The following is a 13,833-nucleotide window of genomic DNA, read 5'->3' as shown; positions in this document are numbered from 1 at the left end:
AAATCTGAATATGCAGCGGTAAAAAAAAGCTAAAGCAACAAAGAGAAAATAGATAGGTATTTCCATGAAGAGATCACGAGAAGAATTTCAAGGTGGCCGCAATAACAGATTTGTTGATGAGGTATCGTCTTCTCTTCTCAATTCTCTCTGTTTTTCTACATCGTACTCTGTTTTTACTCTGCTCTTTCCTCTATGTTTCTAGTGTTTTCTCTGTTGTCTCGTACTCTCTTCTTCGTTTTGTTTCATCCTCTGTTTTATTTTTTCTTTGGTACAGTAAAACCTCTATAAATTAATACTCGATAAATTAAGAACCTCTCTAAATTAATAATTTCTTCCGGTCCCGAGTTGAGACCAATGTAAAAAATGACACAAATCGATAAATTAATAAAATAATAACTTTTTAAAAAATTCTATGTAAACATATGGTCCCATCAATATTATAAATTAATAATTATATAAAATTATCAAAATATATATTATCTAAAATATTTTATTGGCATATGACTCTAGTATTTTTTGTTTTTCTTAAATTTGTATTAATTTTTAGTAGAGTTTAATTTTAATATTTTTACTACCTCGAAAAAATTTTGTGTTGGTTTTTAAACTTAATAATTGATTTTCTACTTATAATTGGTTTCAGAAAGAAATTTATTATAAGAAAAAACTGCTTTTCAGATATAGCATTTCTTTTAAATTACAAAGTTAGTAAAATCTCTCAATAAATTAATAGTTATTAATTTATCGATAAATTAATATCTCTATAAATTAATAGAATTTTTTGGTCCTGACATTATTAATTTAGAGGATTTAGAGGTTTCACTGTAATTTTTTTTAGATAGTTTAAGCCTGATCTTGAGAAGAATTAGGGTTTTAGGGTTTTAAGTTGTTAGAAAATATTCTCTAGATATATTTGGTTTTAAATCTAATTTAAGATTCATTTCACTAAAAGAAAACGTTTATTTCTTTGTCATCTTCTTCTTCAACGTAGGATCTCTCTGATTATTATCTCTCAGATATTGTTAGTTATGTTTTATCAAATACTAGATTAGGACTCGCCCGATGTGCGGGTTTAAAATAAAATAAAATTTAACAAAAAGGTATATTAAATTTTTATTGTGAATAGAAATATTTTTAAGAAATAAAAAGATAAATTATTAATTACAGAGAAAATTTGATTATATATTCATCCTTTTGTTTTTAATACACTTATTTTCATTTCTATATTTTAAATTTTATTGCATTTATTATAATAATCAAGTAAATTACCAAACAACAAAAGTTTTGCCAAAAGATTCATTATTATTATTATTATTATTATTATTATTATTATTATTATTATTATTATTATTATTATTATTATTATTATTATTGTTATTATTATTATTATTGTTAAATCTAGAAAACATGGTTTGCAATTTTGCGTAAAATATGATTCCAGAACTTCTTCATGAAATATTTCACTTATAAACGACATATCAAACCGTCGTTTTATTTACATTTCTTTACAAATTTAATAGTGGAAAACCAAAAATTTTTATGGTATTTTTCGAACATTATACTAATAGTAGTATTTTTGGCAACAAAAAAAAACTTGAAAGGGTGGTATTTTAAGACATTTTATAAAAATATATCACACATCAATAACTGATGATGTATTTATAATAAAAAGTACTAAATAAATAGGAGAAGTAGTGGTGTTTTTGAAGAAACTATTTTGTTGGTGAAAAATTAGGAGACAGTCTATTTGTTTAGAGATGAGTATAGTTTTTCTTTTAAGATTAATAATTATTTGTATAAGTTTCTTAATTATCGTGTTTTATTAATTATTTTTAATTAGTATTTTCCTAAATACTTTTTTCTCATATTTTCTAAGAAAATAGTATATATCTTTTAGAATTAGTACTTAAATTAGAATTAGTACTTAAATTAGAATTAGTAAATACTTTTATAATTTCTATTTTTAGATAATAAGATCTACGTATATTTTTCTTATATTATCTTTTAATATTTTTAAAAATATGTATATAGTTTCTTATAATTATCTTTGTTAGATTTTTAGAATTTTAGATTTGTTTGATATAAGATATATACGTATAGTTTTCTTATAATTTTTTTAAAAATAAATAAAAGGAAATTTTTTATCTACGAACGTGTCAAAATTTGAAAACCATACTTTATATAATAAGATTTGGCTATAATATTTGGAATGCACATTTATGATTTATTCTCAATGTTTTTTCAGGTTTCACGTCTAAACTTGCCTCTAACAACGACTCCGGAGCTTATAAACAAGATTGAAACTTACCTCAATAGAAACTACACATGTCCTCATCAACAAATAGAGAACTCAGAGACCTCAACTCTTCTTAAGAGTTCTGAGAAACTAAAAGCTATGAATTTCCCAATCTCAATGATCAAAATTGGAACATGGACCCCCGTTGCAATAAACCCTGAAGATATTGTGGCGAAATTCTATTTTGCAAAGAAGAAACTTATATGGGAGTTTCTCTTCGGAGAAGAAGAAACTAACATGCCAAGGCTGAAGAGAAAGATTGAGATTCAATGGAATGATGTCTCATCTTTTGAAGAGAGTATTCATACTCGTGATGAAACTGGAATCCTCAATATCGAGGTACTAAACATACTCATGTACATTTTGTAATTAGTTATGAGCCTCGATTAATGACCTTTAAAATGTTTATGTGCAGTTGAGAAAACGTCCAACATTCTTCATAGAGACTAATCCACAGGCAGGAAAACACACTCAATGGAAACAATTGGATCGCGATTTCACCGACAATCAGGCTTCTACTTGCAGGTTTCCTGCTTTAACTTGGATCATTTTTTTTGCTTTGAGTAATGTTGAAAGTGAGTCAAAGCCTTACATTTTCTATTTAACAGGAGACATACAATTCATTTTCCTCCCGGAGTTCTGCAAAAGAACTTGGAGAAGCTTCTAACTAATAGCTTCTGGTCCAAACTCTACAACGTCCCTTTCCCGGTAGAAGAATCTCTTTTCTTCGATATCGGCTTTGAAAACAACAACTCATCTCACAACAGCCACAACCTGACAGTTGGCTTTAATGTCAACTATGGCCATCAGCATCATCATTATTCTCAAGGTACTTTAGCTTGGACCTTACGCTAATCAATTTTTATTTGAGTGAGAGACTTAAAAGAAACAAAAACCATTACTTTGATAGGAATTGGTGGCGTGGGAGTTGGAGAAGGAAACTTTAACATAGCACCGCAGTTCAGGGCTAACGGTGGATGGCAAAGAAACTCATATAGTCAAGCCAATAGTCTGAATTATAACACTGCTAATGAGTTGCCTCGGATGCAAGCTATTATCACACCATCGTCTCAGGTGGTTAACATGCAAATGGATTTCACCGGTTCACAGTATCGTAATCAGATGAACCAAGACGAGATCCGAAAGATGCAAATCATAAGGGAGATAGTTCAGAGTCAAACATATGCTGCAGTAGCTGATACACAAACTAACAATATCCCAATGTATCCTCCGGTTGGATCGTTTGCAACAACATTGATTGAAGAAGAGGAGAGACAGTACAAGGACCAGACAAACGTGGATGGAGACTATCACAGCAAAGAGTACCAGAAAATTCCATACATACGCAGCAGCAATTGGGAAGTGCTTCCTGGTATGGACGTAGAAGAAGATTGGTCAACATAATTATTAGGGTTTTGTTCATTTATGGATCAATGATGTATGGTTTCATGACAAGTCTGTTTTTGGATCTACTATTTGGTTTATTTTGTTATTAGGCTGGTTTCCTGAATGGCTATATAGGGATCTTGAATATAGAAAGTTCATAAGACTTATAGAGAATTAATGGAATCAACAATGGAGACGATGATCTAGCAAAGAAAATTGTTGTTTGGGCAGCAAAGAAATACCACCTTACATGTTACATGTTCAACCGGGTGGCCTCTTAAACGTTATGAGTCCTCTGTTCTTTCCTCCGGCCCAAGCTCCAAACCAAATTTTCACAGATGTTGATGTCACTGAGCCACCACTACCACCAATTATAGCAAAAGCCCCAACCTCAACCCCTAGAATCACACCAACCATTTCACATCTAAGTACTTTGGTCAAAGCAATTAGCATATGTGGGTTTTGCTAGCCAGAGAAATTTCAATTTGTTTTCTAGTTGCAGGTTCAGTAGCGGGAGTTGTTTTGTTCATTGTCGAACACTATACTTATGCAAAAGTGAAGAAATTTGCAAAGTCATTTGCAGAAGTTGTTGGCAAAGGCGGATTTAGATGACAATTTTTGCCCCAAAGTTTCGGACTGTGGTTTTTAGGTGTTGCTTTCAAATCGGTTTATGGGTTTCAAGTTTATTTTTGGGTGCTGATTTCAAATCGGTTGCTTGGTTTTGTTGTGTCTTTTTCGATTTCCTCAATTTAATTTCTTGAATTTGATTGGATAGTGAATTGATTTTCTGGGTTTTGGTTGGAGACTGAACAAACATGTCACCAAGAATAACAAACACAATTTGGGAACGCATATGGTAATTGATGAAGTTCCATACTACTCAGTCGACTTCTTATTCGATTCTCTATTCTTCTTCCTAATTTTTCTTTTTCGACATTTTTTTTTCATTTATTCAGATTTTTTTTTTTGAAATTTATAAATAAAATAATTTTAGTAAAACGAAATATAAATATAAATTATTTTTTATTCAAATAAAAGTAAAAATTATTGCCACGTTATTTAAAATTAATGATATATTCTAATTGTAAAGGTAAAATTGGAATTTTATTTTTGTTATAAAACCGTAAGTATGAAAATAACAATATTTTATTTTTATAGGTATTAAATCGTATATTTTAATTATTATGTGTTTTTTCTTCCAACCAAAATAATTTAGGTATTAAACGTCCAAATAAAAAATAAACCAAAGTTTTTTTGAGTTTTTTCCCTATATCTAAAATAAGTTTAACAAGATATCTAATTCACTTTACACTAGTTTTGGTTTTGATTGACAAAGAATTCTAATGATTTGTCTCGAGAAAATATTCTACCAAAAAAATTTCCTCTTCAGTATTGTACAAAAAGTGATCCCTATAGAAAATTTTCGGACAAAATCATAAAACTAGTAATAAATTTTACGAATCAATGCAACTTAAAGTTGTAAAAATATTTTATTCTATGTGGCTATATGTCTTTCGGTTTAATCGTAAAGTTCAAGTTCATACTAATGTTAAGGATTCTAATATTAAAGACGATACCGTGATAGATCGGTTTCGATTAAAGAATTAGAATTCGGGTGTGTTGATAACCCTCGTCCCTTACCATTGTATTTTAATTTTTATCTTTCTAATGTATTCATATATATAATTAATGAAAGGTAATTAATATATTATTATGTTAATTACATGAACGTTATTATATATATTTATGGGAGACTCACAAAAATGCCTCTTTTTTAATACTCCTTTTCAAAAATGCCCCCTTTGGCTGTCCATTTTTAAATATAACCCTTTTTATGTACAAAATGACTAAATTACCCTTCTTTTAATAAAAAATATCACAAATATATAAGAAAAACATGAGAATGTGCACACATCAAAATTACAAATTTGATTTTGTAAAAACTTTAAAATACCTTGTAAAATTTTTCCCGCCAAAAAAATTTTTCTGCGGGAAAAGTGATTCCGCAATTTTTTTGGCGGGAAAAATTTACAAGGTATTTTAAAGGTTTTTTACAATGTATTTTAAAAGGTTTTACAACGTATTTAAAAGGTATTTATAAGATATTATAATATTTTATAAGCTATTTTATAAGGTTTTACAAGTTATAAGGTTTTACTAGTTTTTTATAAGGTTTTACAAGTTATAAATATATTATAAAACCTTATAAGTACCTTGTAAAACCTTTTAAAATACATTGTAAAACCTTACAAAACACTTGTAAATACTCTGTAAAAACCTTTTAAATACCTTGTAAATTTTTCCCGCCAAAAAAATTTCGCCAAAAAAATTGCGGAATCACTTTTCCCGCAAAAAAAATTTTTTGGCGGGAAAAATTTTTACGGGAAAATTTTACAAGGTATTTTAAAGGTTTTTACAAGTGTTTTGGCGGGAAAATTGCAGGATCACTTTTCCCGCCAAAAAATATTTTGTATTTTGTGGATCTAATTTTGTCTCAAATAAGGGTAAAATGGTCATTTAAAATTAAAAGAGGGCAAACTTAAAAATAGACTCTCAAAGGGGGCATTTTTGAAAAGAGGTATTGAAAAATGGACATTTTTAACAATTTCTCTATATTTATTATTAAGTGGGGGTTAATTTAAGTGGTGGTTACGTACGTACGTGAGTTATTGGTGACTATTGGTCACATATAAGCAGAGCCTCGAATGTAGTTATTAATATATCGGCCTTCTTTTTTCCAAAATTCTCTTATAGGTTAACTGGTTTAAATGTTTGCTTGAGGAATGTGAGGTTGAGGGTTTGATTCTCATATGGTGAAATATGGTGGATAACTCTGTAAGCACCAACTAATCCAGTTAAAAAAGGAGTGTAATAACTTGAAACAAAGTCACCACCACTTGGCTCGAAAAGAATATCAAAAACCAAGAAAAGAGTAAAAAGATCCACCTCTCTTTTGCTCAAGTTCGATAGATCTCACGAACAACACAATGTTTTAACTCCTTGAAAAATCGTTCAACAAATGTTCCTGAGATTAACTCAGTTGCTGGAATATACACGTTTAGTTTCACATGGTCTGAGATTCAGAGTTTGACTCGTAAGTTTCCCTTCTAATTTTTCAATTGCTTCAGTGAAATGTTGGTCTGCTTTACACACACTTGTTCCTACTATTTGTAGTAACTAATTAGAGAGCTCTTTTTTCCAGTCCTATTTAACTTCACATATAAATGCAAATATTTGGCTTCTTAACAATTTTAAATTCTCCTCTTTAGAGATTACATAATTTAGAGATATAGTGGCTATACTTCACTCTTTTTGTGCAGCTGCTTTTTCAAACTCCTACATGGTCATTTGCAGAAGTCGTTGGGAGAGGCGGATTTGGAATTGTATACTGTGGAACAATTGTTGATGGCCGTATGGTTGCGGTGAAAGTCTTGAAGGACTAAAAGGGTAATAGTGAAGACTTCATTAATGAAGTTGCTAGCATGAGCAGAACTTCTCATCTCAACATTGTTTCCTTGCTTGGTTTTTATATATGACTTTTTGAGAAATGAGTCTCTTGATAAGTTCATCTCAAGCAAGATCTTAGTGAATATGGAGTGGACGACACCATATAGAATTGTGCTAGGAGTTGGTCGTGGTCTAGAGTACTTGCACCATGGATGCAAGACAAAGATTCTATATTTTGACATTAAACCACAAAATGTACTCTTAGATGACATTTTTTCTCCCAAAGTTTTGGACTTTGGCCTCGCTAAGCTCTGTGAGAAGAAAGAGAGCATCCTGTCATTGCTGGACACAAGAGGTACAATAGGGTACATTTCACCAGAGATGATCTCTAGAGTTATGGGAATGTATTGCACAAGTAAGATGTGAATAGCTATAGAATGTTGTTTCTTCAGATGATTGGTGCAAGGAACAAAGAAAAAGATAATCAGTCATCTTCTTTTAGCACAAGTTCAATGTACTTTCCTGAATGGTATATAGGGATCTTGAATTAGGAAAGTCAAGAAGACTTATGGAGAAGGGAATCAGCAACGAAGACGATGATCTAGCAAAGAAGATGACATTGGTGGGTTTGTGGTGTATTCAGCCTTTCCCACCAGATCGCCCACCAATGAACAAAGTTGTAGAGATGATGGAATGAAGCTTGGATGCTCTTGTACGTTTTTCAAATTCCCACCGTGCCTCTACAAGAATCTTCAACATTTTCAGCGGATATCTCTGGTTACACTGAATGATAATCCAAGAAGCCTCTTGGAACGTACATACCTAAGCATGAAAATAGCTATTTATATATTCAAAAAATGTCATATATTGTCTTACATTCTGGATTAACAAAGATGACTTGTCTGTTAAACTAGTTTTTTTTTTACTATGTTAAACTAATTAATACAGATTGATATCGCGAGAAAACGTTCGACTTGTCACACCAAAACATGGAATGATGGAATCAAGACTATACATCTACAAATAACTCAATCTGTCATCAGACTAGACCTTTTTCTTGTGGGAAAAAAACAGAAAACTTAAAAAGAATATTCTTGTAAATGCTCGTTGGTGTTTCATGTTTGGTTGATAAGTTAAATTAAAAGGACGAATACAAAAGTATGTAGGATAAGGTGTGGTATATGTTTACCAACAAGTCCCTCTCATTCATTCCCCACTGATGTTTTTTTCCATGTTTTATCTCATTTTCAGAGAAAATTCTTAGGAATAGACGTTTAGGTGGATAATAATCAACAAAAGTTTTAGAAATCGTAACAAAAAAAAAAATTTAAGGGCAAAGATTATTATTATTTATTTTATTTTTTTTCATCTCAAAAATTATTTATCATAGTTAATCGAGCAAATGGCCAGTACTATTCATTTGTAGTTTTTCTTCACCACCTTTTTAATCTAACCTCAAATAACCAATCTCTCTCTGTCTCAACTTTGTGTGTGTTTGGCTTAAAATCAATTAAAAACAACTTAATGAAGAGACTAATAACAAAACCATTTGATTTATAAAAGATTTATAAAAATAAAGGCTCTTGTGTCTCACTGTCTTGGCTACTATGAGTGCGTGAAGAGCCATTTGATTTATGATCTTGAGTCTCTCTGCTTTTGTTTACTATGAGTCAACGTAACTAATCAAACCAATGTTTTAGATAATATCGTTATTTCGTTGACTGAGAGAAACAGAAGGCAACCAATGAATTCCCGGCAAAGTATTCCGACAAAGCTAATGTTACTCTATGGTGTTGTTCTGTTACAGCTGTTTGCTGCTCAAATCAATGCTCAAAGATCTACAAGTACATGGCAGACGCTGAGTGGTGAGTGTGTTCTCACTTGGTCTCTTTCTTTTTCTCATGGTTGCGAGAGAATTTAAGTCCCTGGTTTCTTATTTGTAGTAGAAGTTGTGATAATCATAGTCATAAATAGTAACTTCACTTGCTTTTTCCGTTTGGGGAGTTCTAATTTTAGAAGAACAGTTATGGAAAAATTGATTTTGGTTTGGGGATCTTCTTAGCCAATAAATTGGCAGTTCCAATAAATAATTTTGTCTTAAAATAATTTTGGATTATTATTATTTTTTTTACCAGGTGAAGCTCCACTAGTGATTGCTCGTGGTGGATTTTCTGGACTTTTTCCAGATTCTAGTCTCGCTGCATTTCAATTTGCAATGCAGGCAAGTGTAGACGAAGTTATTCTATGGTGTGATGTTCAGCTAACTAAAGATGAAGTTGGGATTTGCTTCCCTGATTTAAATCTGGCCAATGCTTCAAATATACAAGATGTTTACTCAACTCGTCGAAAATCTTACCCGGTTAATGGAGTCACTACTCAGGGTTGGTTCCCCATTGATTTCTCCTTGACAGAGCTCCAGAATGTTTCTTGTAAGTGTTTATGATTCAGTTAGTGCTTTTGTAGAGTGTTTTGTTTTCCTTGTAACTTCTCACAAATGTTTTTTCTCTTTTTACCTTAGTGATCCGAGGAATATTATCGCGCTCAGAAAAATTCGATGAAAATGGATTTGCGATTTCGACGATTCAAGATGTAAACACGCAGTTATTACCAAAAGATTTTTGGTTAAATGTTCCGCACGATGCGTTCTACGAGCAACAAAATTATAGTATGAGCAGTTTTCTATTATCAGCTGCAAGAACTGTTTCCATTGACTTCATATCTTCCCCTGAGGTGGGTTTCTTTAGGAAAATTGCTGGCCGTTACGGGCGCAACGGACCGAGTTTCGTGTTCCAGTTTCTTGGGAAAGAAGATTTTGAGCCGACAACAAACCGAACCTATGGTTCTATCTTCAATAACCTAACATATGTCAAGACCTTTGCTTCAGGAATTCTCGTTCCCAAGTCTTACATATTGCAACTCGATGACAAACACTACTTGCTTCCTCCTACATCCTTAGTTCAAGATGCTCACAAGGCAGGATTAAAACTATATGCGTCAGGTTTTGCAAATGATGTTGATATTGCATATAACTACAGTTGGGATCCAGTTTCTGAATATCTATCTTTTGTTGACAATGGCGTTTTTTCTGTTGATGGTGTGCTCTCTGATTTTCCCTTAACTGCATCTGCATCTGTTGGTAAGAAAATTCTATTCTACATACACCATTATGTTCTTAAAACATTACTTGTAATACTCAAAATGGAACATTTTGTTTTCGTACTTCTTCAGACTGCTTCTCCCACGTTGGCAGAAACGCTACAAAACAAGGTAATCAAAGTAATTTGCTTTACATTTCTTTTCTATTACTAATATATATAGAACAAAATGTTTATTACCAAATGGAATCGTGCCTTATTGGATTTTCTTGTTATCTCAAAAAATGGCGCGAGTGGGGATTATCCTGGATGTACAAACTTGGCATATGAGAAGGCAATCAGAGATGGTGCTGAAGTTATCGATTGCCCAGTTCAAATGTCTAGCGACGGTATACCCTTTTGCGCAAGTTCGATAGATCTCGCGAACAGCACAACGGTCAACCAAACTCATCTCAGAAACCGTTCCATATTTGTTCCTGAGATTAGCTCAGCTGCTGGAATATTTACTTTTAGTCTCACATGGCATGAGATCCAGAGTTTGACTCGTAAGTTTCCCTTCAATTTTTCCAGTTGATTCAGAAAATGCTAGTCTATTCTGCATACTCTTATTCCTACTAATTATAGTAACTAGTACGAGAGCTTTTGTTTCTCTACTCCTACTAAACTTCAAGATGTTAGATATTGATACAAATATGTGTTTCTTAACAATTTACATCCTCTTAGCTTAGGGAAGTAACCGTTCTCCCATCTTGTTGTGCAGCTGCTATCTCAAACCCGTTTAGGCTTTACAGTATGTCCAGGAATCCGAATGAGGGAAATTCTGGGAACCTTATTTCACTCTATGAATTCCTAAACTTGGCAAAAAACTCCTCTTCTCTCTCCGGTGTTTTGATCAGTCTAGAGGTGAGTTATCATGTACTTCTTAATCTTGAGATTTTATCAATCACACAACTATAATATCTATATTATGTCCTTCAGAATGTAATATACCTAAGAGAGAAGCAAGGACTCGACGTAGTTAAAGTAGTTCTTAATAGACTCACGGAAACTGGTTACATCTTTGGAACATTAAAGGTCATGATTCAGTCTACGACCAGCTTGGTTCTTGTTGACTTCAAGAATCAGAGCAAGTACGAGACTGTCTACAAAATTGAAGAAACCATTGGTAATATTCCTGACTCGGCCATCGAAGACATAAAGAAATTCGCAAATGCTGTTGTCATCAACAAAGATTCAGTTTCTCCTAACTCTGAATCGTTTGTCACTGGGCAAACAAATGTTGTGGAGAGGTTGCAGAAGTCTCAGCTCCCGGTTTATATGGAACTGTTTCGGAATGAGTTTGTCTCTCAACCATATGACTTCTTCGATGATGCAACTGTTGAGATAAACACATATATCTCTGGACACGGTATTAATGGAACCATCACAGAGTTCCCTTTCACAGCTGCAAGATACAAAAGTAAGTGACAGAAAATTTGCATCTAAAGGTCTCACAACACAAAATAATTAACATCAATGCCTGGCTCTGTTTTTATTTTGTAGGGAATCGATGTTTGGGTAGAAAAGAAATACCACCTTACATGTTACCTATTCAACCCGGTGGCCTCTTAGCCATTATGAATCCTCTGGCCTTACCTCCAGCCCAAGCTCCAAACCCGATTTTCACATATGATGATGTTACTGAGCCACCAGTACCTCCGGTTATAGCAAAATCCCCAACCTCAACCCCAGGAACATCATCAACCATTGCAAAACCTCTAAGTTTGTTCTTTACTTTTCTTTACTTCTAGATCGAGTTTGGTTCCATTCTGAAAATTTCTTTTTGTTGAATGGTTGTACAGGAAATTTGTTCAAAGTAATTCGCATAGGTGAGTTATGCTGGCCAGAAAATTTTTAAACTGATTTTGTTGCCAAGATTAAAAATGAAGGTACGAAAACAAACATTTTCTCCATTTTTTTTGTAGTTTCGGTGTCAGCAGCAGGAGTTGTATTGTTCCTAGTCTTATTATCATTAACATTCTGTTTTCTCCGAAAGAGAGAAACACAGCTGAGACAACAGAAGCTGAAGGCTCTTATTCCACTGGAACACTATACTTATGCACAGGTGAAGAGAATTACAAAGTCATTTGCGGAAATTGTTGGGAGAGGCGGATTTGGAATTGTTTATAAAGGAACACTTGGTGATGGCCGTGTGGTTGCGGTTAAGGTCTTGAAAGACTCAAAAGGTAATAGTGAAGACTTCATGAATGAGGTTGCGAGCATGAGCAGAACTTCTCATCTCAACATTGTTTCCTTGCTTGGTTTCTGCTCAGAAGGTTCCAAAAGGGCAATTATATATGAGTTTTTGGAAAATGGGTCACTTGATAAGTTTATCTCAGGCAAGACCTCCGTGGATATGGATTGGACGACACTGTATAGAATTGCGCTAGGAGTTGCCCGTGGTTTAGAGTACTTGCACCATAGTTGCAAAACAAGGATTGTACATTTTGACATTAAACCACAAAATGTACTCTTAGATGACAATTTTTGTCCCAAAGTTTCGGACTTTGGTCTCGCTAAGCTATGTGAGAAGAAAGAGAGCATTTTGTCAATGCTGGACACAAGAGGTACCATAGGGTACATTGCACCAGAGATGATCTCGAGAGTTTATGGGAATGTGTCGCACAAATCAGATGTGTATAGCTATGGAATGTTAGTCCTTGAGATAATTGGTGCAAGGAACAAAGAAAAAGCTAATCAAGCCTCTCCTTCTAACACAAGTTCAATGTACTTTCCTGAATGGGTATATAGAGATCTTGAATCAGGCAAGTCCGGAAGGCATATTGAGGATGGAATTAACAACGTAGAAGATGAGCTTGCAAAAAAGATGACATTGGTGGGTTTGTGGTGTATTCAGCCTTCTCCGGTGGATCGCCCAGCGATGAACAAAGTTGTAGAGATGATGGAAGGAAGCTTGGAAGCTCTTGAAGTCCCTCCTAGGCCTGTTTTGCAGCAAATCCCAAGATCAAATTTTCAAGAATCTTCTACTCTTTCAGAGGAAGTCTCTGTTTATACAGAAGGATGATCCAAGAAGCCACCATGGAACCTATCAAAGCATGAAACTAGCTATATATTTATTCAAAAAATCTCATATATTGTCTACATTCCGAATTCATGAGAAGACTTTTCTCTTAAACAAGTTTTTTATGACTATGTTAGACTATTTGAGAAAGATTTCTATCACGATAAAACATTTGAGGCGTTACACCCTTAAAGATGAGATATCAAGACTTTAAGTTTTATCTACAAATAACTCAAGGTGTCTTCAGATTAGACTTTTATTTGTCTTTTAAAACCATTCGAGAAATTACTACTTCATCATTGTTGTTGTTTCTGTCTCAATTCTCTAGAGACAGTAATAAACAACTATGTATTGACTTTGCAAGTCTCCTAAATCCTCTTTGGTCAGCTTTAAAGGATGACGATAGAAAGATTATGAGATAGGAGATAAGAGAGAGTATGGTATTGGTTTACCGGCAAGTCCCCTATCTCAGTCCCACTAAAGATTTTAATTTCATGTTTTGCAGAGAGGACAAATGCCCAAGGCCCACTAAAGATTCTTTTCCATGTTTT

General features: G+C 33.2%; 3 protein-coding genes across 5 annotated transcripts; all 3 read left to right on the top strand.

Annotated features, from left to right (window-relative positions):
* Positions 1–64: 64 nt before the first annotated feature.
* LOC9324630 lies at positions 65–3,803 on the top strand. The gene is made up of 5 exons (XM_021010063.1): positions 65–121; positions 2,243–2,632; positions 2,694–2,818; positions 2,902–3,122; positions 3,204–3,803. The coding sequence occupies exons 1-5, from the start codon at positions 65–67 to the stop codon at positions 3,695–3,697; spliced, it is 1,287 nt and encodes a 428-aa protein (XP_020865722.1). The 3' UTR covers positions 3,698–3,803.
* Positions 3,804–7,270: 3,467 nt separating this feature from the next.
* Positions 7,271–7,823, top strand: LOC110224207 (LEAF RUST 10 DISEASE-RESISTANCE LOCUS RECEPTOR-LIKE PROTEIN KINASE-like 2.5). Its single transcript, XM_021010061.1, has 2 exons — positions 7,271–7,530; positions 7,664–7,823. The coding sequence occupies exons 1-2, from the start codon at positions 7,271–7,273 to the stop codon at positions 7,821–7,823; spliced, it is 420 nt and encodes a 139-aa protein (XP_020865720.1).
* Positions 7,824–8,705: 882 nt separating this feature from the next.
* On the top strand, positions 8,706–13,480 carry LOC9324629 (protein SUPPRESSOR OF NPR1-1 CONSTITUTIVE 4). Of its 3 annotated transcripts, none has more exons than XM_021010157.1 (10): positions 8,706–8,991; positions 9,262–9,555; positions 9,645–10,262; positions 10,355–10,393; positions 10,482–10,766; positions 10,982–11,124; positions 11,296–11,680; positions 11,764–11,982; positions 12,063–12,089; positions 12,186–13,480. In XM_021010157.1, exons 1-10 carry the CDS (start codon positions 8,871–8,873, stop codon positions 13,283–13,285), a joined length of 3,231 nt encoding a protein of 1,076 aa, XP_020865816.1. In that variant the 5' UTR covers positions 8,706–8,870; the 3' UTR covers positions 13,286–13,480. The 3 variants fall into 3 exon arrangements, with proteins under 3 accessions (XP_020865816.1, XP_020865815.1, XP_020865817.1); XM_021010156.1 differs by having other exon boundaries at positions 11,200–11,680; XM_021010158.1 differs by having other exon boundaries at positions 8,709–8,991; positions 11,200–11,680; positions 12,063–12,149; positions 12,257–12,350.
* Positions 13,481–13,833: the final 353 nt, after the last annotated feature.

This window comes from Arabidopsis lyrata, assembly GCF_000004255.2.
Source record: "Arabidopsis lyrata subsp. lyrata unplaced genomic scaffold ARALYscaffold_2, whole genome shotgun sequence".
Lineage (NCBI taxonomy): Eukaryota > Viridiplantae > Streptophyta > Magnoliopsida > Brassicales > Brassicaceae > Arabidopsis > Arabidopsis lyrata.
This window is presented reverse-complemented; position numbering and strand designations above follow the sequence as displayed.

Coding starts and splice junctions, on each gene's coding strand:
- LOC9324630 (XM_021010063.1), top strand. CDS start 65: ATGAAGAGATCACGAGAAGAATTTCAAGGTGGCCGCAATAACAGATTT. Junction 122..2,242: donor ATAACAGATTTGTTGATGAG/GTATCGTCTTCT, acceptor ATGTTTTTTCAG/GTTTCACGTCTAAACTTGCC. Junction 2,819..2,901: donor AATCAGGCTTCTACTTGCAG/GTTTCCTGCTTT, acceptor TCTATTTAACAG/GAGACATACAATTCATTTTC.
- LOC110224207 (XM_021010061.1), top strand. CDS start 7,271: ATGGAGTGGACGACACCATATAGAATTGTGCTAGGAGTTGGTCGTGGT. Junction 7,531..7,663: donor ATCTCTAGAGTTATGGGAAT/GTATTGCACAAG, acceptor AATGGTATATAG/GGATCTTGAATTAGGAAAGT.
- LOC9324629 (XM_021010156.1), top strand. CDS start 8,871: ATGAATTCCCGGCAAAGTATTCCGACAAAGCTAATGTTACTCTATGGT. Junction 9,556..9,644: donor AGAGCTCCAGAATGTTTCTT/GTAAGTGTTTAT, acceptor TTTTTACCTTAG/TGATCCGAGGAATATTATCG. Junction 10,394..10,481: donor CAGAAACGCTACAAAACAAG/GTAATCAAAGTA, acceptor ATCGTGCCTTAT/TGGATTTTCTTGTTATCTCA.